This window comes from Ursus maritimus (assembly GCF_017311325.1).
Source record: "Ursus maritimus isolate PB19 chromosome X unlocalized genomic scaffold, ASM1731132v1 scaffold_X1, whole genome shotgun sequence".
Taxonomy (NCBI): Eukaryota; Metazoa; Chordata; class Mammalia; order Carnivora; family Ursidae; genus Ursus; species Ursus maritimus.
Genome location: NW_024423319.1, coordinates 45821402 through 45844640, shown reverse-complemented (window position 1 = coordinate 45844640; position 23239 = coordinate 45821402). Strand labels below are relative to the sequence as shown.

The 23239-nt window shown below is 43.8% G+C and overlaps 1 protein-coding gene and 1 long non-coding RNA gene across 9 annotated transcripts in view; both read right to left on the bottom strand.

The window, feature by feature from the left end:
- The window catches only part of LOC103674958 (nuclear RNA export factor 3-like), a 21353-nt gene extending 13160 nt beyond the window's left edge, over positions 1-8193 (bottom strand). Inside the window, exons 1-7 of one of the 8 annotated variants that reach the window (XM_040619993.1) lie at positions 8154-8193; positions 7623-7832; positions 7197-7255; positions 6971-7086; positions 6836-6878; positions 6206-6270; positions 5253-5408 (exon numbers count right to left, since the gene is read on the bottom strand). In XM_040619993.1, the coding sequence (XP_040475927.1) occupies positions 5253-5408; positions 6206-6270; positions 6836-6878; positions 6971-7086; positions 7197-7218 (402 nt within the window). In that variant the 5' untranslated portion in view covers positions 7219-7255; positions 7623-7832; positions 8154-8193. Of the gene's footprint in view, positions 1-5252; positions 5409-6205; positions 6371-6835; positions 6879-6970; positions 7087-7196; positions 7833-8153 lie in introns of all 8 variants that reach the window. The other 7 variants (XR_005831810.1, XR_005831808.1, XM_040619946.1 and 4 more) reach the window with 7 other exon arrangements.
- Positions 8194-9975: 1782 nt separating this feature from the next.
- On the bottom strand, positions 9976-19438 carry LOC121100110. Its single transcript, XR_005831838.1, has 6 exons — positions 19185-19438; positions 16845-17017; positions 16396-16456; positions 16134-16290; positions 10250-10357; positions 9976-10083 (listed from the first exon to the last, which is right to left on the bottom strand). It is a non-coding gene; the product is annotated as an uncharacterized LOC121100110 (long non-coding RNA).
- Between the last annotated feature and the right edge of the window lie 3801 nt (positions 19439-23239).

Below are 23239 nucleotides of genomic sequence, written 5' to 3'. Positions count from 1 at the left end.
AGCCAAAGGCTGCCTTACAAATGTCATCTGGATCCACGCTGCAGAAAAGCCTTCCAGTCTGTAAGATCTAAGTCTCCTCCCATCAGAATCTGACTCACCCTTGCTCCCCCAGTATGAAGTTAAGTCTTAGATGAAGTGAAACTTGCCTCCTCCATACCCCTCGTGAGCTCTGTTTCATTCTGCTGGACAAGTGGGATCTTCACATGATTATTCTGCTCCTGGGTTATTGATGGTAAAGAGCAACGCGGAGGGAGAAACGTTCATAAATGTAATGGTGAACTCTCTGTGTCAACTTGGCTGGGCCTCAGGGTACCCAGATATTCTGTTAAACATTCTTTTGGATGTTTCTGGGAGGGTGTTTTTGAATGAGTTTAACATTTGAATTGGTAGATTGAGTAAAGCAGATTACTTTCCCTAATGTGGTTGGACCTCCTCCAATCAGTTGAAGGCCCGAATGGAGCAAAAAGGCTGAGTAAGAACTCCTCTTGCCTGATTGCGTTCAAGCTGAGACATCAGTTTTTTTCCTGCCTTTGGACTTAATTTGAAGCACTGGCTCTTCCTGGGTTTTAAGCCTGCTGACATTTGGACGAGAACTATACCATTAGGTACCCTGGTCCTTCCTAGGCTTCTCGATTCAGACGGGAACCACACTATCAGATTTTCTATGTCTTCAGCTATCTATCTATCTATCATCTATCTATCTATCTATCATCTATCATCTATCTATATCTCCTGACTAATACAATGAACACAATTCTATTACTTGTCAGGCCCTGAGCTAGGAGTTGAGCTCCCCAGCTCTCCAGCTTAAAAGAGATGACAGACTAACGTCAATGTGGCAAGCGCTCTTCGTTGACTTGCCTACCTACGAGATGCGATGCGAGCACAGGAGCAGTACCTAATTGCATAAGGGATTGAGAGCGCTTCCCTTAAAGGGTTGACATGAGCAACATTGTGGAAAATGACACCATATTGAGAAGATTGAAGAAATTGAACTCCAGATACAGCCACCAACATGGATGAATTTCAGTCATAATTTTGAGTAGATTAAAAAATCAGATACAAAAGAGGACATCTGAAGATTCTATGGGCATCCTTAAAACACAGGCACTTGATGCCCAACTAGGGAGGACCGTATCCAACACGTCATCGTTTGGTGTGGTGTTGGCAGTGATTACCTAATGGACATACAACACCTGAAGAATGTCATTTGTCTTCTTTATATGACAAAATTCTTTTCAACAACAATAATGCAGTAAGTAGCAAAACTAATTATTTTCTTGATTTGTTCTTTAGGTTCAAAAACAATGAAGAATTTAAAAAGAACACATTTCAGCTCTCTTAAAAACTAGTGAAACATTTCATTTATGAACTAAAATTCACCCTTCAAAAAAATTGTATTTCACGGTTTCCACTGTTCCACTGTGTTAAATTTTAAACGCATATAAAAGCTCCAAATGGTCACGTAGAATGACAGAATTGAAGTAACTTGAGTTCTGTTCGTCTTTATCCTGATCACTGCTCTATCGTGTTCTTTTGAATCCACTGTTCAAACGTAGGAATATGTGTTTCCACAGAGGTGGAGACAAGAACTCTGCGTGAAGCCAGCTCGAATGATTCTGAATTAACAACTTACTCTCTGGGACTATGGACTATGAGAAACAAACTGAGGACTACAGAGGGGAGGGGGGTGGGGGATTGGGATAGGCCGGTGATGGGTAGTAAGGAGAGCACATATTGCATGGTGCACTGGGTGTTATACACAACTAATGAATCATCGAGCCTTACATCGAAAACCGGGGATGTACTGTATGGTGACTAACATAATATAATAAAAAATCATTATTAAAAAAAAAATACTGATGACCAGATCTACCCCTAGAGATTCTGATTCAATTTCTTGAGTCTGGGCATTGGAGGGGACTTTCCTATATATCCCGAATTGAAAACCACAGATCTAAGAGAATAATGTTTTGCATTCTATAGAGGAGATTGAGAGTGTTGGATTTAGCATCATGTGGAAGGCATTTCCCCCCACCCCATAGCTCTCTTCTTCCACTGTTTTCCCCACCCCACAGCTCCCTTTTTTATTGTTCTATCCAGATCCCCACAGATGGATGGACCCAGAGATTCTCCCACCTCGTCATCCTATTATAAATCCAAGATCCATGTTAATTTGAGGCAAATTAAGCAGCTTCAGCCCCACTTCCAACCCTCCTTGCCAAGAAAAGTTAAGTCTCGAGGAGCCTCACCCTCTCAGATTCTGCCTGTTAGCCTGATCCAGGGTTCAGAAGTTACTTTCTGGCCTCTCAGTCCAATTAGGAAATGTGCAAAACATGAGAATCAGAGATTTTACTAATGGAAAATAAGCATATGAAAAGATATTTAACATTTTGAATCATCATGAAAATGCATGATAAAATATAAACACACTTATCAGAATGGCTAAAAAATAGTGACAATACCAAACACAGACAAATCTATGGATAAACTGAGTCTCTCAGACTTTCCAAGAGAACGCGAAATGGGACAGGGACTCTGGAAAACAATTTGGCATTTTTTTTTTCAAAATTAAACATGTAGTAACTGGATAATACAGCAACTGCACTCTAGGCAGTTTACCCAGAGAAATGAAAATTTGTGTTCAGATGAAAACCTGTACATGAATGTTCATAACAGTTTTATCCATAATAGTGAAAAGGTAGAAACAGCCCAGATGTCCTTCAATAGGTGAATGGTTAAAGAAATGGTGGTAAATCCATACTGTGGAATACTGTTTGGCAATAAAACAGAACAGATTATCGGCACACTTAACAACTTGGATGGCTCTCAGGGGAATTATGCCCAATGAAAGAAATCCATTTCAAAAGGTTACACCCCATATGATTCTATTTATATGACATTTTAAAAATTACAGTAGTGTTTGACAGAGGTTAGAGATGTGGGGCCAGGGAGAAGGTGGGTGTGGCTATAAAGGGTAGCATGAGGGAAGCTTGTGGTAATGACACAGTTTTGTATCTTGTTTGTAGAGGTAATTACAAAACCTACATAGCTAGTAAAAGTGCATGAAGTTATACACATATATTATATACAGACTAACACATAAAACTGGTGAAATCTCGGTAAGCTTTGTGGTCCATTTCTGGGTTTGGCTATTGTACTACAGCAATGCAAGATGCTATCATTTAGTGGGGCGCCTGGGTGGCTCAGTCGTTAAGCGTCTGCCTTCAGCTCAGGGCGTGATCCCAGAGTCCTGGGATCGAGCCCCGCATCAGGCTCCTCCGCTGGGAGCCTGCTTCTTCCTCTCCCACTCCCCCTGCTTGTGTTCCCTCTCTCGCTGGATGTCTCTCTCTCTCTGTCAAATAAGTAAATAAAATCTTAAAAAAAACCTTAAAAAAAGATTAAAAAAAAAGATGCTATCATTTAGAGAAGGTGAATGAAAGGTATACATGACCTCCCTGTAAATTTTTGCAACTTTTTGGTAAATCAATAATTATTTCAAAATCAAAAATTTAAAAACAACACAGGACTTGTGAGAAAAATAAGGTTTGGAACACAACATTCAAAAAGCTTGTCAGTGACACATTAAAAACCATGAGAGACTCTGGACTCTGGAAAACAAATTGAGGGTTGCAGAAGGGAGGTGGGTGGAGGAATGGGGTAACTGGGTGATGGGCATTAAGGAGGGTACGTGATCTAATGAGCCCTGGGTGTTACATGCAACTAATGAATCACTGAACACTACCTCAAAAACTAATGATGTACTATATGTTGGCTAATTCAACTTAATAAAAAATAAGATTAGATAAAGGTAAACAAAAAAAGAAGAACTTAGTAAAAATGTTAGCATGATTTTAGGCCTGGTAAATGATTATGAAATTCATAAATACTGTAATAAATATGGTACTTTACTTGATAAAGATGTTAATTTTGTCTATAGAAATTAATATAGGAAGTGTCTCAGCTTGTGAGTTACTGTGAAGTGGTGGAGGAAAGGTTGTCTGGACACAGGGAACAAACCTTGGATTTTAGGGTACTCCAAAAATGGAGTCCTTACACTATAATTTTCAAGTGCCGCGGAGGCCTGATATAAATGCTAGAGATTGCCAGAAATGAATGGGGGAGATGAGACCTTTTGGTCATTGGCTCATGGTTGGGGCAGAGGAAGACTAATCTAAGACACAGAATGTGCAAGGTCACTCTTCAATGTGAAAATAAACAAGGATCATAAGTAGGGAAAATACAGAACAACTGGCAAGTCTACCAGGTAAAGTTTGGCTTCATGGTGTGCCAAGCCCAAACTGAGTCATAGATGTGGCCTCAGGTTCGAGGAAACATATAACAAATATGATGAGGATGAAAATAAGAACATATAAGGGCTCCTTAAAATGGCTTTGTTTTCAAGATCCTAAGTCACTGCATGAGGGCCTCCTCTGGGATCCTACCCTTGGTTTGGAAAAAGTGAAGAGAGAGAATTAGGATGTCAGCAGAGCCAGTTGTCCCGAGTTTCATCTCCAGGACCCCTGACTTCTGTCCACCTACCCTTCCTAAAAACTAAAGATCCGTTTCCTTTTATCTCTGAATTCTCAGACTTCACTTTCTGATGAGTAAATAATTTTGTAGTCCTGGTATGGTCTAGTCATTGTACTGAAAGCACCTGTTGTGGGAGAGGGCAGACGACCTCCCTTCAGATTAAAGTGGAGACACTTTGACCACACGCTGCTAAATCTATGCTACAGAAACAAGCGTCCAAGTTTACCAAGTTGTATGTACCAGAATGAGCAGGTGGCACTGCATATAATGCTGATGAAGTAGTGAAAAGGTAAATGTCTATTAATAATAGCTTATGACCTATTGAGATTCAATTGTTTAATACAGAGATCTTAGAAGAAAAAGTAGCTTAATATATACTGAGAGAAAACTATAATACTAATAATACTAATATTATAATACTACTAATAAATAATAAAAATAATAAACTAACAAAAGAAGTTTCAGAATAATATGTACAGCAGGAAAACTGAGTTTTGCAATATATTCAAATATATTAGTATAAAATTAGGGACTTTTTCACATGTGAAATTTTGTAAGAAACAAATATAATTACCTGCATAAAGATAAGAGTAAGACACAAAAATAATTTTGTAGGAAACAAATTTTGTAAGAAACAATATAATTACTGGCAAGTTTCCATTTTTCCCTCCTCTGCTCCTCCCAACTCTCTGCTATCCCCATGCACACCCAGCACTCACTTCTGAGACTTCAGTTTCATCCCAGACTGAGTGGAAAAGCCTGCACCATTTCCTGCTGCTCTGGAGAGAGGGTGGGCATCGAGCTGCAGGAAGGTCTGGGCACTGCGAGGGAGAATACACTCTGGGTTTCCTTGGGGCTGGTGCCTGCCAAAACAACTAGCCATTCACAGTGAGGAATGGGGGAAAAATGGGCCCTCATGTAACTGAAAGAAGGACAACCCCCCCACCCCGATAATAACCCTGTTTCCACTGCCACTCGGTAACCAGACTTCTTCCATACCCCTTTGTCTGCCTCCCAGACTCCTTGGCTGGTACTTCTAGCCCTCCCACAGAGTCAACCTTTGGAAATTGTCTGCCACCTTCCCTACATTTATAGGTTTATACCCAAACCAAGGACAATTTTATTTTATTTTATTTTTTAAAAAGATTTATTTATTTATTTTAGAGGGAGAGAGTATGGGGATGAAGGGCAGAGGGAGAGTGAAAGGGAGAGAAACAGACTCCCCGCTGAGCACAGAGTCCAATTCCGGGCTCGATCTCACGATCTCACGACACTGAGATCACGATCTGGGCCGAAATCAAGACTGGGATGCCTAACCAACTGAGCCACTCAGTTGCCCCCAAACCAAGGACAATTTTATACCTGCATTTACTCTGTACAATAGCCCAAAGAATGGACAGTCTAATCTTCATTTTCAGAAGAATATACTAAGTCACAGAAAGGTCATGTGACTTAACCAAGGTAATACTCCTGCTGAATGGTGGGGTCAGGAAGATAATCCACATTTTGATTCCAGACCCCATGCCCTTGACCACTAAGCTAGACACTTTTGCTTAGTGTCTACCTGTTTGCTTTCTACAATATTGAGACAATCCCAAGGACTGCAACACAACATTCCCACACCCTTGAACCCAGGCTGGGCTGGGCGTTCCACCCACAAGACAGCACTCACCTGGAATTGCTCCCAGGGGTAGCAGTGAAGGGCCAGGTAAAGGCAGAACTGAGACATTCCTTCCACTTCAGCAGCAAATAACAAACAACAAGACTCCCTTAGAGTCACACGTGCTTCACACGCTCACACAGCTTTCTTCAGTCAGGGTCTCACTTGATATTCACGCTGAAGGGGACAATGGTTCTCTGGAGGTCAGAGTGTCTGGTATGGGGATGGCAGCAGTAGAAGCAATCTGCTCCCTGTTACAAGGACACTCCTATGTGCCAGGTCCTGTGAAAACCACTTCAGTAGTTCATTTGATGCATTTCTCACAGATGCCCAAGAGATGGACATTATTAGTTCCATTATCAAATGAGGAAACTTCCAGATTAAGAGCCCAGGGTCACAGAGTAAGGACCTAGGATGAGTGCCATCAAACTCCGCAGCCTATGTTCCTAACGCTTCAGTTGTGCCTAGCAAACATGCATGACGCAGGTCAGACTACGATGGTTGGAAGCAGAGTGAAGGCAGGAGAACATAGAGGGAATAGAAGGGAAGGCATCAGGAAAGCCTGGGACAGTTCTGAGAGGGAGCCCAGCCAGTGGGGAGGGAGCAGTGGGGCATCTGGGGAGGGGCTCTATGCACACTCACCTTCCTTGAACACCCCGTTGACAGAGAAGCAGAGCATCTTCTCCTGAAAGGGAAGAGCCCAGGTGCTAAGTCATCTAAACTTCCTACCCACCTGTGGCTTTCTGGGGCTGCCCTTGGGAGGAAACAGGTGCTCACCGTCTGGAACCACTTGTCCACCATGAAGGGGCTGAGGTCATGCTGAGTTTTGGGCAGCACACAGAGGGAGCGCATGATGTCACATTTTATATGCTTCAGCAGCTGAACACGCAGGGCTATGGGAGGAGGAGAAGCAAGCGAAGGTCAGGGGTTGCCAGACCCTGGGCCCTATAATTACCCCTGCACACCCCCTTTCCCTGCCCAGTCTTCCCCATCACACACGCACAGGGGTCCTTGAGCTTCTTCATATTCCTGCTTTCCTTGAAGTATTCGCACAAGCTGCTTCTAGGAGAGACAGAGGAACAGGAGGTGGTGGTCTGGGCAGTGTGGGTGTTTCCAGGAGCTGCCCTGTGTCTGCTGGGGAGCCACAGGGCCCAGGAGCAGAGTCTGAGCTTTGCTACTCATGGGGCTGGCTCCCCGGGGTTGAAGGGAATGGTCAGGGAGAAGCAGGCCTCATTGTCGTAGGCACCGAGGAGACCCTGACGGTCTCCAGAGTCGTAGATCAAGTAGTACCTGTGGGAGAGCAATGAGGTCAGTCTGTCTCTGTGGTCTGGACCCCAAATGAGGTTTCAAGACACAGTCAGCGGTCCTGAGCTCGGGTGGCCTCACCCATCCTAGGCATCCCCTTCCCCAGATTCCCAGGAGCACTTACTGCTGCAGGAATCGCAGGACTAGACTCTTCAGCGCATCAGATCCAAAGAAGCTTCCCTGAAATCACAAAAGTCCCCAAGACCACGGCGGATACCCCCTCCTCACGCACCACCCAAAACCCTGCTTGATCTGCCCTCCTCACCTTGCAGGTTGGTAACCTCTTGTGGGCGGCAATACCAACGCTCGTTGGCGAGGGTGACTCCTGGCTGTCCTGGGGAGAGGAAAAGGCAGTGGGCAGTGCAGACCAGGAGCTGGTGCTGGACAATCAGGGGAAGGATGGGCCCCGGAGAAGGTGAGGGTCAGAGGCCAGGTGCAAAAGGGCCCTGGAAATTACATGGCCAAGACTGATGCCCCTGGAGAACGTGGTTGAAGGAGATCTGCAGCCTTTGTTGGGTTAATACGTGGATTTGGACCTCCATGAGTTTTAAGGGTCATGAAAAGTGTAACTTCTGTAACACCTAAATGGCTTCAGGGCAGGTTTGGGGCAGCATCAGTGCCAGGAGAGGAGTCAGTGATCAAGGAATACACTTACCAGGCGTAATAACTTGGGAAACAGTTCCAGGATGGAGCTGCAGAAATCCAGACAAAACAGAAAAGTCAGAGAAACTTTGCAGGTGTCCTTCATTATGGGAGCAAGCACACTTACACCTGACACACAGCCCAGTATGTCCCACCTACACTACAGTGTCCCAGCCTCCTGGGGCCCTTGGCACCTCCCTTGTGGATGGACCTAGAGGGAAAGCACACACTCCCTTCCCCTCCTCTATCTGATTCCACTCCTCCGCCCCACCCCCTCTTCCCTCTCCCCCTGCGTGGATCCCACCTAAACTGTCCTGACTCCCATCTCCAGTGCCACCAGAAGCAACATTTGGAGCCCAGTCTCCAGGGCTGCCTTCCCCTTCCAGCCTCCCTTCCTTCCTTCAGGTCCCCACCAAAGGCTCCAGACAGAAGAGGGAATGGGGTGGGAGCCCAGGGCTCTGCTACCTCACTAGGGGTCCAGCACTCTGCAGGACCATGACACCCCGCAGGGGTGGCCCAGGATGCTGGGGCAGGGAGGTGAGTGAGGCAAGACCCAGGAGGCAGGGAGGGAGAGGGGGCGGATGAAGACAGAAGAGGGGCTGATGGTAGGAAGGGAGAGACGAGAGAGACATAGGGGAGTAGAGACAAAGGAGAGAGAGAACGCAAAGCAAAGGGAAGGGAAAGAAGTTCTACCATGGTGGTGGGGGTCAGGCAGGAAGAGAGAAGAAGGGGGAAATGGCCCTCTGCCTATAGTACTTTCCTTCATCTCCCTGGCTGGCCCTGGCACCCGAGGTAGGAATGGAAAACATGCAGGTGTTGGGCTGGGGCCCATTGCCTGCTGCTTGAAACTGTGTCACCTGTGTGAGCTCAGTCTGAGCCAGACATGGGGAACGAGGCAGCCACGGGGGCAGGAGACCTACCCCAGAAGGAGTAGAGGGTCAAGCCCCAGGTCAGCATGGAGCCGAGGGTCTGTGGCCCCCTCTTATGATCACTGCCTTCCCTCCTGATGGCCCCAGTGCACCTGTGCCTGTCTCAGTCGGTTCCTTGCCTGAGGGATTATACCCGTGTCCGGCTACCCAGGGCTCCTCCGAAGGACCAGTCAGGATCAAGTGACCTGCGGAGGGAGGGGAGGGGGCGGAGCCTCTGAGAGGCTTGTCCTTCTGTCCTCTCAAGCACCTCTGCCCTCTGTCTTTCATTCCTGCCTCAGGAAGCCCTCTGCTTACTGGCAGTCACCCACTTCTGGCCCCCCCAACTCAGGGAACCCTGGTTTCTCCCAGGGAGGGCCCAGCTCCTGGCAGCGGGTCAAAGGAATAGATGTCATGTTGGCAGTCCCCCAGGACCTCGGCCCTCAGCGTGGGGCAGGAAAGCCACCAAGGCAGCCTGGAATTGGAGGGGGGATACATTTGGTTCAAGGAAAGGAGGGTCCCTCTCAGAACAAGGGAGGGAAGCCCTGTTTCAGCAGGGAGGCAGGAAGGCCTGTCTCAGCATAAGGCCCTGGGCTGGAGGACCCTTGTCAGTCCAGGTCATAGCATGTGGTTCAAGGTGGTCACTCTGGCCCTAGTGAGGAAGGGCAGCCCTGCTTCGTGGATCACACTTTGGGCAGGGCACGCTAGAGAAGGCTGGGTGCAGATAGCCTGCAAACGGACCTCAGACCAGACAAACGGGTGAGCAGGTCAGAGGAAGGGAAGGAGACGTCTAAACACAGGCGAGGGACACAGAGAGGAGAGCATAGAGCCTCTGGTCCCCCCAAAGGCACAGAGCTGCTGCCTCCTCCAAACAGGCACTGTCAGGCAGAGTTCAGAGTCCCACGGGGTGACACAGTGTACAACTGACCTTATGTTGGTTGATTTATCAGGGAAGGCGGTGCATGGGGGGCTTCCACTGGCACTCATCTCTTCTGGCTGCAGACTTTTGCCCTGGTCCAACTCCCCTGCAGACTTCACCTACAATTATGAGGAGGAAACACACGGAGCAGAGAAAGATGGCCTGGATGACCCTGCACCCTCAGCCCTTCCCTTTTCCAACAAATCCACTTCTCTGACTCTTGTCACCACCCCGTGAGCTCTCCCCACCTTCCTTTCAAAGAAGGACCTGGGTACCACACCTCACCTCACTGTTGGAGAGGTTCAAGTTCTTGATGCTGGCGACATTCTGCAGAGTGTTGCACAGGCTGTCCAGCTGGCAGGGGGTCTTGTTGCTCGGGTTCGAGGGCAAAAGCTATGATGAGGGAAGAGTTACAGTGAGGACCCCAACAGGGGATATCTGAGACCAATCTGCCTCTGCTACCTAATCTCTCCCACCTTCACCATCAGTCTCAGCACTGGGCCTGAGTCCTCACCTCGGGCATGTTCTTTTCACGGGTCTGCAGGGTGGCAGCCATGCTGTTTCTAAGACTTGGTACCATTTCAATATCATGGGTGATCAAGTCTCCGAGAAGGCGAGAGGAGGGAAACAGAAGGCTGAAAGAGGCCCAGCTGGTACAGCTCCAGCACCAACCCCTCCCCACATTACCATCCGTAAGGCTCCTTCCCAGACAGGCTCCTCTGCCCTCACCTCCCCTAGAATTACTGATGGAGACATACCAGGGGCAAAGCGGACTCTCTGGATGTTAAGAGCTTTTGCTGGGAGACTACATATCATTTGTTCATGGTCAGCTGCAGAGTTAGAGATGGGGTCAGTGGCTCTTGAAAACAAACACACTTTTAAATAACTGATGAGTCAAAATATGTCTAGACTTATTTTGCGAACAAATTATTGGTTATCTTTGGTAATAAGTCTAGACTTATTTTGCAAACAAATTATTGGTTATCTTTAGTAAAATGAGGGTGATTATAGGACAAAATGTGTTTCAATAACACATCTTTGTAGATGTTAGATTTTAATACTATTTGCTATAAACTGTACTAGGTCCTGATTCCTCCTAGGGTCCTACAGTTGTAGGCCTGGCTACAACTTTCCAAACTAATATTGTGATTTTTCTCCCACTTTCTGACTTGAAAGCATTTAAGAACAAAAACTTCCCTTTTCCTGAGGTCCTGAAAACTAAATATAAATGACTTGATGTAAAGAAATCCCCATGCTAGCTCATTAACAGACAGTCTTTGTGCTTACTGCTCTATGGGCCACTCAAAAAGATCACTGAAGACATTTGAACTGCAAACCATGAAGATCTGTGAGATTGCCACTAGCTGTCCTCACTCTATCTAAAGATGTTTTTCTCCCTATAACTTCTGTTTATTTGATGTACAAAAATAAACAAAACAAATATATAGTCCTAAAAGTCAGGATGGTGGTTATTTGGGAGGATAAAGGAAACAGTAATGATTGGGAAGATACACAAGGAAGATTTCTGGGGTCTGGCAGTGTTCCACTAAACTCAATCAATGTTCTACACTCTGGTAATGCCCTATTAAACTTGACCTTTACCTTATACTATTCACAAAATCAATTTTTGTTCAATGAAAAGGAAAAAAAGGCGAAGTAGAAGAAAAAAACTGAAATTGATTTTATGCATGGTGTGAGGTAAGGATCAAGCTTACATTTTTTCCATATGCCAATCAATTAATGCAGCACTATCAGTTGAAAAGGATATTCTTCGCCCATTGCTCTACAATGCCAAGTTTTGCCATAAGTCAGGTCTTCAGTTCCACTCATCTATTTACTTGTACTTGTACCAACATTATATGTCAGTCTGACATCTAGAAGTCTCATCAACTGGCTACCCTCAGAACTCAGAGACTGGCTCAATGTTTGATCCAAACATTAACCATTGTTTTTCTTTTGTTTCCATAGAAACACCTCTTATTTAATACCTGATTACTTGAAACATAGGTGTAGCTTTCAGAATACACCTGCATCACTGCCTCCTGAAATGAGTTTGACTAAACTGACCTATTACTAGGACTAAGAGACGGCACCAACGAGATGAAATAATCCACCTGCTCAATATTTAATACGTGACACTCCCAAGGAAGTATTCGTGGGGGGGGGGACTGAAGGGGTTCAGGACACGCCTACTCAGAATATGCCACTTTGGCATGTGGATTATTTTGAGCTGAAGGCACTTGAGAACCTGCAGACTCAAGAGAAAGTTTTGTCCCTCTTTTAACAACACACAGAAAAACCTAAAATGGGGGTCTTTCCCAGAATAAGAGTTATGAACAGAGATAAATTTTATCTGAGGGGCGCTTGGGTGGCGCAGTCGTTAAGCGTCTGCCTTCGGCTCAGGGCGTGATCCCAGCGTTCTGGGATCGAGCCCCACATCAGGCTCCTCCACTAGGAGCCTGCTTCTTCCTCTCCCACTCCCACTGCTTGTGTTCCCTCTCTTGCTGGCTGTCTCTCTCTGTCAAAATAAATAAATAAAATCTTTAAAAAAAATGTTTATCTGAGTGACACATCTATATGGTAGGTCAAACATCTGATTGCCAAACATCTGCTCCTGTTATCACGTTGTGAAGTGCATTCCTTTCCTCTGAAATCCCAGACCGCTACTCCATTCTCCTTGATTCAGAATGACATATATACCTCATTTTGCCAGACTGCCTTTGGGATTTACTTGACTGTGGATTCCTCATACTACACCTATTAAATTTGATTTTCTCCTGTAAATAACTCACTCACTCACTCACTCACTCGCAGGTCAAAGTAGAAGTCTCAGGGGAAATTTTAAAAATTTAAACTGAATGAAGATGAAAATTCAATATCAAAATTTGTGGGATTCAGCAGCAGTGAGAGCGAATTTATACCACTAAATGCATACATTAGAAAAGACAAAAATGTCCCAAATCAATAATCCAAGCTTCTACTTCAAGAATCTAGAAAAAGAACAGCAAAAGAAACCAAGACCAGAATAAGGTAGACAATAATAAAGAGTAGAAATGAAGAACTTTAAGAGAAAAATAATAGAGGAAATGAATGAAATGAGCACCTGATTCTTTGAAAAGATCAATAAAATTGCCAAACTTCCAGCAAGACCACTAAAGAAAAGAGAGAAAAGACACAAATGACCAAAATCATGGTTTAAAGAGGATGTCACTACAGATTCTGCAGACATAAAAAATATAATCAGACTATATTATGCTATGGGCAACTCTACACACATCAATTTGACGACTTAGATAAAAGTGACCAATTCCTTAAAAAACATAATATACTATAAGTCACCCTATATGAAATAGATAATTTGAAAAGTCATCTCTTAAAAGAATTGAGGTTGTAATTTAACAACTCTCCCAAAAATCCAGGCCCATATGATACTACTGGAGAATCCAATGTTAAGGGGAGAATTAACATCAATTCTACAAAATCTCCACCCAGAAAATAAAACAGAAGGGAATATTTCTCAATTCATTTCATGAAACTAGTAATACCCTAATACCCAAACCAGACAAAGGAAGGAAGAGAGGGGGGAAGGGTGGGAAGGGTGGGAAGGGGGGGAAGGAAGGAAGGAAGGAAGGAAGGAAGGAAGGAAGGAAGAAAAGGGAAGAGAAGAAGTAAGAAAGGAGGGAGGGAGGAAGTAAGAAAGATAGAAGAAAAAAACACACCCTACATATCCTGCATGAGTATAGATGCAAAAATCCTTAACAACATATTAGCAAATAGTATTCAGCAATATATAAAAAATTATACACCATGACCAAGCAGCGTTCATTCCAAGGATGGAAAGATGTTTTTCATTCTGTTACCATGGTGTATTACATTGATTTTCTTTTCTTTCTTTCTTTCTTTCTTTCTTTTCTTTCTTTCTCTTTTCTTTCTTTCTTTCTTTCTTTCTTTCTTTCTTTTTCTTTCTTTCTTTCTTCTTTCTTTCTTTTTCTTTTTTGCCTAAAGAGTAAAATTTATTTACCTATAGAATAAAATTTTTTAGTTTTTTTTAAATACTTAAATTCAATTAGCCAACATATAGAACATCATTAGTTTCAGATGTAGAGTTCAATAATTCATCAGTTGCATATAACACCCAGTGCTCATCACATCCCGTGCCCTCCTTAATACATTGATTTTGTAATGTTGAAGCATCTTTGTATAAATCCCACATGGTCATGATGTATAGTCTTCTTAATATGCTGTTGGATTCAGTTTGCTAGTACTTTGTTAAGGATTTTTGCATTTATATTTCTAAAGGATACTGGTCTCTAGTTTTCTTGTAGTATCAGTCTGGCATTGGTATCTGGGTAATGCTAACCTCACAGGATGAGTTAGGAAGTGTTCCCTCCTCTTCTACTTTTTGGAAGCATTTGAGAAGGATTGATACTAATTCTTTAAATGTTTGAGAGAATTCAACAGTGAAGGCTTCTGGACTCAGGGTTTGTTGAGAGATTTTTGAATACTGTTCCATTAAAAATAAAACAGAAAGCTAATAAAAATGGTAGTGCTGTTTCAGACCTGTTAAGTGATTATGTATGTAAATACTACAATATTTATGGCAGTTTACTTGATAAAGATGTGAAGTTTGTTTGTAAAAGTGAGTGTCTAAAGGGTTACAATTTGTGAGTTTCCCTGAAGTGGTGGAAGACAGGTTACCTGAATCAGACAGAAAGTTCTAACACCTGATGTGGATGGGTATGGGTCATAGCAAGCACCGTGAACTGAGGGAGCTGGTCGACGTTCGGGGTATGTGTGTACCCTTTTGTGTGTTCTCAGGTGTTCAGCTGGGTGCAGTTTCCTTCTTTCACCTAGTGTTTCTCAGAAATAAACTGAATTTCAGTGAAACAGATTAATGTTTTTAAAACAAACTTGTTTATAAAACAATTTGCATGTACTGCCCTCACTGATAAAATGAGTATAATAATTTTTCCCAGTAATTTTTAAATTCAGGACAAAGTTACTGGCTGGGTGGTAAGATTAGGCATGATGATAATTGTCTTTCTCTGCTTGACTCATTTGACTTAGCATAATCCCCTCCAGTTCCATCCATGTCAATGCAAATGGTGGGTATTCATCCTTTCTGATGGCTGAGTAATATTCCATTGAAGACCACAGGGTAAGGGAGGGAAAACTGAAGGGCGGGAAATCAGAGAGCGAGACGAACCATGAGAGACTATGGACTCCGGGAAACAAACTGAGGGTTTCAGAGTGGAGGGGGTTGGGGGGATAGTGTGGTTGGGGGGATAGTGTAGTCGGGTGATGGGTATTAAGGAGGGCATGTGTGATGATGAGCACTGCGTGTTATATGTTATACACAACTAATGAATTACTGAATACTACATCAGAAACTAATGTACTATATGGTGGCTAACTGAACATAATTAAAAAAAGATTAGGCATGAAATATATATATTTAATTATGATATATATGTTTAATTATTGTATGTTATATGCATATATTTAATTATATATTTAATATATATTTAATTATTGTATGTTATACATATATATTTTTAATCTCATGCCTTGTACAGCTTTTCTTGCTGGTAATTACTACTGCTTTTAATAAGAATTCTTGGTTAATATCAGTTTCCCTGCTCTCTACTGATTTTTTATATACCCAGGATATTAATGCTATATCAGGCATATATGTGGGCATTTTTTTCTTTCCATCTCATCATCTTTCCATGTGCTCTTTAATACTGTCTTTCCCCAGAGAGGTTGTTTCAAAATTTGCATAGATTTGTATGGCTAAGAATTTCTACTGTTCTCTGTATAAAAACATTTGACTAATATACTAGGGGCACAGAACACCACCCCCAGGTTTATCAGAGTAATAGAACATTCCCCGTCTCAGCAGCCACATGGCTCTGGGGAGCATACACAGCCTGGGCTTTGGAGGGGTGCTCCAGGATTTGAACCTTACCCCACTGTTTCCCAAGAGTTGTTGACCCTCTGACTTTCCCTTTCCTCCTCAGTGGAACAGTGAACACAATACCTGAATGGATTTTGCAGGGATTTGGCATAACATGCAATGCCATTCTTTATTATCAAAGTAATTAGGGATACTGGGTGGGAGAAAAAAAGACAAAAACCAGTCATTTGGGTGAATGAGTGTCACCCTTACCAGATAACGTTTGGCTTCTTGGGTGAGCTGGGCCTCTCACCTCAATTGCAGGCCAGAGAAGAAAGATCAGGATTAGGAAGATGACAAGACCAGTGTCTCCTTTCAGAGTTTTAGGTTTCAGGATCACGAATAGCTTCATGAAGGCCTTTTCTGGGACCTTGATCACAACAGGGAAGGAGTGAAGGAAGGGAGTTGGGAGATCAGCAAAACCTGGAGCCCTGAGTCTCATCCTTCTCACTTGTCCTAAATTCCCAAACCTCACCTTGGGCACAGCAAGAATCTACAAGGCTCTGGTGCAGTCAAAGTGGTTGTCATGAAGGTATCTGGGGTGGAGGAAGAAAAGGCAACATCCTTTAGGACCAAAGTAGAGATACTCTGTCTGCACAGAGCCATTTCCTGACCTATGCAACAGAAACATGTCTCCACATTTACTGCATCACAGGAAGCAGAATGAGCTCTGTGGCAGGATGTCATGGGGAAAAAAATCCTGGTACCTAAATGTCTGTCATTAAAGGAGCGGTTTCATGAAATTCATAAAAGTAATGCACAACTGTTCAAAAACAACTAGCTGGCTTATATGTGCTGAGAGGGAAGTGTTACATGTGATAATGAGTGAAATAAATAAGCAAAACAAATCCCCTGCAAATTCCCAATATTTGCTCCCTTACTGGTCCCAGCTCACACCCATCCCTGCACACTTCAGTCACTTACTATCTTATCCAGGGGCCCATAAGGGCATCATCCATTGCTGCATCTCTATCTTGCTCCTACAGGGCTGAAGAATGAAACCCAGAACTGCTTTGTTCAGACAATGTATCATACTTCCCTTGGAAAATACCTCAGCATCTCGAGTTCTTTGAGAGAAGCTAATTTGGTATCATGCTCTGAAATTGGAAAAAAACACAGAAAAAAATGAACAAATGAAAAAAGACAATGCAAAATAAAACACAAAGTAGAAAACACCAAAGACCAAGAACAAAATCCTGGGATGCTGTCATGGCTAACGAAGAAATATCACTGATTTTTATAATTGAGAAAGAAATATAGCACAGAAGACTGGAAGGCTGCCCTGTACCTCCTGGAAGATGAGAGGTGGGGAGAATTCACCACCCAGGAGAGAACAGGCACAGCAGAAGGACTTGGACAGAGGGTCCGCTGTGAGAAATTATCCCTGCTCTGATGTGTTCAGCCTGGGTTAATGTCTGTAACCCTCACCTCCCTCCTGCGCTCTAGGTGGACAATTCAAACTACCCCAAACGTGTGGTGTTAGATTTTAAGGGACATAGTGAGTTCTCCACCTGAAAAAATGAAAGACAGTCTGAAGAAAATATCCAGAATGAAGCCTGGGGAGAAAAAAAAATGATGGAACATACTGAAAAAGAGGGGACAAGAATTAAAGATAATGCAGTGAATAATTCTAACACATTTAACTGGAATCCCAGAAGGAGCGAGAGAGAACAGGGAAGTCCTCCAATTGTTAAATATGATAAACCTGTCGGTTAATTCAGATCTTTAATTTTTCTCAGCTGTCCTTTATAATTTTTCAGTGAATAGGCCTGGCACTTATTTTGTTAAATTCATTTCTAAATATTTTATTCTATTTCATACTATTTTAGAAATTGATTTCTTAATTTCATTTTCTGATTGTTCCTTTCTAGTATATAGACATTATTGCTCTTTCAAAATTTGTGTATGAGTACTAGTATTTCTTTTATAGATTTCTTACGATTTTCTACATACAAGATCATGTTACCTGCAAATAAAGATAGTTTTATTTATTCTTTTTCAATCTATATGCCTTCCATTTCTTTTTCACACCTTTTTGCAGTGGCTCGTGTCTCCAGTACTATGCCAAATAAAACTGGTAAGAGCAAACATCCTTGCCTTTTTCCTGGTATTAGGGGGGAAATAGTCTTTTGCCACTAAATAGGATATTAGTTTTATTTTTTTAAGATTTTATTTATTTATCTGAGAGAGAGAGTGAGTGAGAGAGAGTATGGGGGGCGGTAAGGGGCAGAGGGAAGGGGAGAAGCAGACTCTCCCGCTGAGCAGGGAGCCAGATGCAGGGCTCCATCCCAAGACCCAAAGCAGGGAGGCCCCGACTAGGGGCTCTGATCCCAGGGACCCTGGGATCATGACCTGAGCCGAAGGCAGACCAGATGCTGAACCAACGGAGCCACCCAGGCGCCCCAGGATATTAGTTTTAGGATTTTCTGAGAAATGGCATTTTATCAGGTTGAGGAAGTTCCTTGCTATTTCTAGTTTGATTGTATCCTGAATGGGTGTTGGATTTTGTCCAGTGCTTTTTCTGCTTCTATTGAGTCAATCATGTAGTTTTTGTAAACACTCATGCATGACACCATAGTTAGTAGACAATAGTAATATCTATTGTCAAGCTTACAATCTTAATAAAAGTTCAAAAAAATAATTACTTTTAATTGGAAGTACTTATAACTTTTATTTGCTTCTTCATTTTCCTCTTTTTATAGAAATATTAAAATTATAGCCTAAGTTTATATCAGTAATTAAAATTAACACACTTTTAGGGACTTGGATCTAGTAATTCACTCCTATCAATACGATTGCTATTTAGTTTTTCCTTTATTGTTATTTATTTTTTCAATCTGGGATTCAATCAAGAATCATGAATTTCATTTGTGTGTTTTCTAGTTTTACTGAGATATAATTGACATATAACATCGTGTAAGTTTAAGATGTATAATGTCATGAGGTGATACACATACAATGAAATGACTACCACCTAAGGTTCATAAACACATGTAGCACCTCACACAGTCACCTCCATGTGTGTACATGTGTGAGGAGAACTTTTAAGATCTACTCTTCAGCATCCTTCAAATATACCATATACTATTGTTAACTATAGTCACCAGGCTATGCGGTAGATCCCCAGAACTTATTCATGTTATAACTAGAAGAGTCTCATGCTCTACTCACTGGGCCAGCCAGACGCCCCTCCCCTGGGGACTTTTCAGAAAAGCAGCTGTACAAAGCGCCTCACCCGGGAAGGTAGAGTTCAGACTCTGTTACCTTTCTTCCGCATCGTCTGCTATCGGGGACACCAGCTACACGGTGAAGACAGCACTAGGTCGTAGGTGGAACACTCCTGCGTGAGCCCGGTTCTGCCGCTTAGGTAGCTCCGAGAGTAGAGAGCACCAGCGCGTGGTGGAACAGCGCCCAGCCCCGCGATCTCTCGAGGGCGTCGTAGATCAGTTTGGCTGCGCCGGTACTTGGCGCTGTTCCTCTTGGCAGGGCGGCTCAGGGGGTCTTGGCCAGGAGCCCAATGTTCGCGGGGTCCTCCGCAGCCCCTCGTCGCGGCCGCTGCCCTCCAGCAGTAGGGTCCCGTCTTTGTCAGCTCCGGCCCCGCGCGTCAAGGTGATTTGGTCCAGGTCGCCGGGCGCCAGCCCCACTTTCCGCTCCTTGTCGCCGGCCGCCGCCGCGTCCCCTCAGGTGGGGTTAGCGGCCCCGCCGCCGCCGCCGGCCGCCCCCGCCGCCTTCGCGCCTTGGGCCCCGACTGCCTCGCCTCCGCCGGCCGCTTCGCCTTCTCCACTGCTGCTTCGGGATAAAGGGACGCTCAGGGTGCACGGATGAGGTGGCGGCGGAGGCGGCTGCAAGTCCGGGAACAACAACGGCACGATCCGCGCGCCGCTCCCCACGCCCCCCACCCCCGCACCCCCGCAGTAAGCAAAGGCAGGCCCCCCGGGGGGCTGGGGAGGCCGCACAGCGTAAGAGGTCACATCCCGCGCGGCTTAGCCGCGGGACACGAGGGGCGCGGGTCGGCAGCCGCGGGGAGCCGACGAGGGCGCACGAGGCTGGTGCGGAGGCGCTAGGGCGCGAGGCGTCGGGACGACGGCCGGGGAACCGAGACAGCGTCGCAGTTTACTTACAAGCCGGTTGCCAAGCTCCCGCCAGCCACAGGCGTGGCCGCAGCCTCCGCCCTCCTCCGCGCTCCCCGCCCCCAGTGCCTCTCCCTACCGGCTCCAGCCTCAGCCCCGCAGCAACCGCCGCGGGCCCAGCGTGTGCCTCCTATTGCTGTTTAAATATCCCCTGGCACGAGGCTTCTTGCAGGTGGGTTCCCTAGTTGCTGCCCTGTAGGGAACCCAGGAAAGTCTGACCATGTGCCCCGTATAGATTATCTCATTTATTCGTGTGAGGAAGATAATCATCATCTCCATTCTCTAGATGAGGAAGCTGAGATACAAGAAGAATATTGTCTAGGGTCATACAGCCACTGAAAAGAAAGACAGAGGTGGTAACAAATGCCCTTCTGACTGCCAACCCCTTATTCCTCCCCAGGACACCACCAAATTCAGCTGTAATCTAGAAAATCATATTGGAATTGAGGTCCTTCTGAACCCAAACCACTGTTCTTGTCTCTCTGATATACTCATTTGGCTGTAAATCACGTGCTTACAAGATTGGAAGATTTTTTTTTTGTATTGGGAAAATTATCATACCTTAAAATATGAAGGATATTATTCCATTTAACCATTTTAAACGTATAGACCCTTTGACCATACCATTTCTGGAAATGTACCTGGAAGAAATCATTGCTTCCAAGGTTTTCTATTACAAAGAATATATAGTTGTATGGAAATTCTGAGCACTGATTGGGACAAGGAGGATGAAGTGAGGAATTGAGGAAACTGGAAGGAGAATGGTTGAAGTGCTGAGATATGATTTCAGGCCAGCACCTTTAACACCATTCAACATGATCTCATCCTCAGTTTCCTTCTTGACTTTCATTCTTATCATGCTTCCTTTTCCTCGCTTTTTCCCAGCCAAACTGGCCTCTGCGTGGTTTCATGAATATGCCAACTATATTGTGTCCTCTGGACCTTTGCATTTGCTATTCTCTCTACCTGGAATACTATTTCCAAAATACCCCCTAGACTCTCTCTGTGACCTCCTTAGGATATTTGTTTCAAATTCATTTTATCACTGAGGCCTTCCCTAGCTTCCCTATTCATATCCCCTATTCATTACTTCCTTCTTAGCTATTAGTTCCCTGATCCCAACTCTCACTATCCTCCTTCCCTACTTTACTCCTTAGCGTTTATCACTCTATCCTACTAATATTGTACTTAGTTTATTTTCTGTCTCCCTCACATAAAAACAGAGGTTTCTGTCTTTTTTTGTTAAATACTGTATCCTCAATGCCTATAATAGTATCTGCACTTAGAAGGTGCTCAAGAAATACTTGTTGAGTAAATTAAATTTCTATAAATGCATGGCAAGATTATGATGACATGTTCCCACTTCTAAGGCATCTCAGGATCTTTAGGCTCATATTATGTGCCAGGGATGGTGTTTGTTGTATGATAGATGTAATCTTACATCTGACTTATGACAAAACAACAACAACAACAACAACAACAACAACATTCCTCTCATAACGTTCTTGCCACTCTAGGTAATGTCACAAGAAATTTTCCAACAAATATATGCCAATATGAGATCTCGTTGTGCTGCTAATTTGTTTCTATTTCAATGGAGTCACAACTGCCTAATATATATATGGATGGGAACATGGTTTTCCAGTCCCTTTCTACGAACCCAGGAGTCATGTGGATCAATCTTAGTTTTCAACACAGGTGCCTATGTGAAACATCTACACAAACAGATCTTCAGTAGTAAGGAGGGAGCAGCGTATTTGTGAGAGTGACAGTGGTCTAACAGAAGGATTGAGGGAGTGGTGATAAGGCTACTTTTTCCTTTTAATTGATTAATTTATCAGGTAATTATGAAAGCATCACTGTATATTACCTGAAAAATTAACAGACAAGCATAAAGCATGAAAAGTGAAATGTCTGTACGTGAGTCTTTTCTTTAATATAGATACTAAATAAATCTCTTGAACTTTCAATAGGCTGTGGGAAGCTACGGCCTGAAGTAATAGGTTATATTAACTGGCCCTCTTTCAATGGAAAAAAAATACAGTGCTGATGCCAGTGGCATTAGGAGAACTTCTGGATTCCTTGATATACACAGGAGCTTTTAAAAGCCCTTATTTCCCTACATATTTTTTTCCCAACCTCTTTTTCTCCCAGGCCTATCAGTCTGTCTGTTGCTTGTCCTGACTGTTGCCCTTTTCTAGGCTGATGTGGTCAATACTTTCCCTTTTGAATGCTGTATTCGTTTGCTACGGCTGCCATAACAAAATACCACAGACTGGGTGGCTTAAATAAGAGCCATTTATTTTCTTCACCATTCTGGAACCTAGAAGTCCAAGATCAAGGTGTCTTCTGAGGCCTCTTTTCCTGACTTGCAGATGGCCACTTTTTGCTCTGTCCTCACGTGGTCTTTACTCTGTGTGCACATATACCTGGTATCTTTTGTGTGTTCACATTTCCTCTTCTTGAAAGGACACAAGCCAAATCAGTTTAGGGCCCATCTTAAAAGTCACATTTTAACTTAATCACCTCTTTAAAGACCCTATTTCTAAATATAGTCACAATCTGAGGTACTGGGTATTAGGATTTCAACATATGAATTTTCATGGCACAGGACTCAATTCATAACAATCCACACTCTGGATCCCCAAAATTCATGTCCTTATCATATGCAAAATACATTCACCCCTGTCTCAACAGCCCAAGTCTTAACCTATTCCAGCGTTAACTCTAAGTCCCAAATCTCATCTAAATATCTAAATCAGGTATGGGTGAGACTCAAGAGATGATCCATCTTGAGGCAAAATTCCTGTCCAGTTGCGAACCTGTGAAATCAGATAAGTTAACCTGCTTCCAAAATACAATGGTAGGATAGGCATAAGATACAGATTCTCAGGGAGCCTGGGTGGTGCAGTCGTTAAGCACCTGCCTTCGGCTCAGGGCATGATCCCGGCGTTCTGGGATCGAGCCCCACATCAGGCTTCTCTGCTAGGAGCCTGCTTCTTCCTCTCACACTCCCCCTGCTGTGTTCCCTCTCTCACTGGCTCTCTCTCTGTCAAATAAATAAATAAAATCTTAAAAAAAAAAAAGAAGATACAGATTCTCATTCCAAAGGGACAAGATTGGAAAGAAGAAAGGAACTACAGATCACAAGTCTAAAACCTAGTGGGAAAATTCCACTTGATTTTGAGG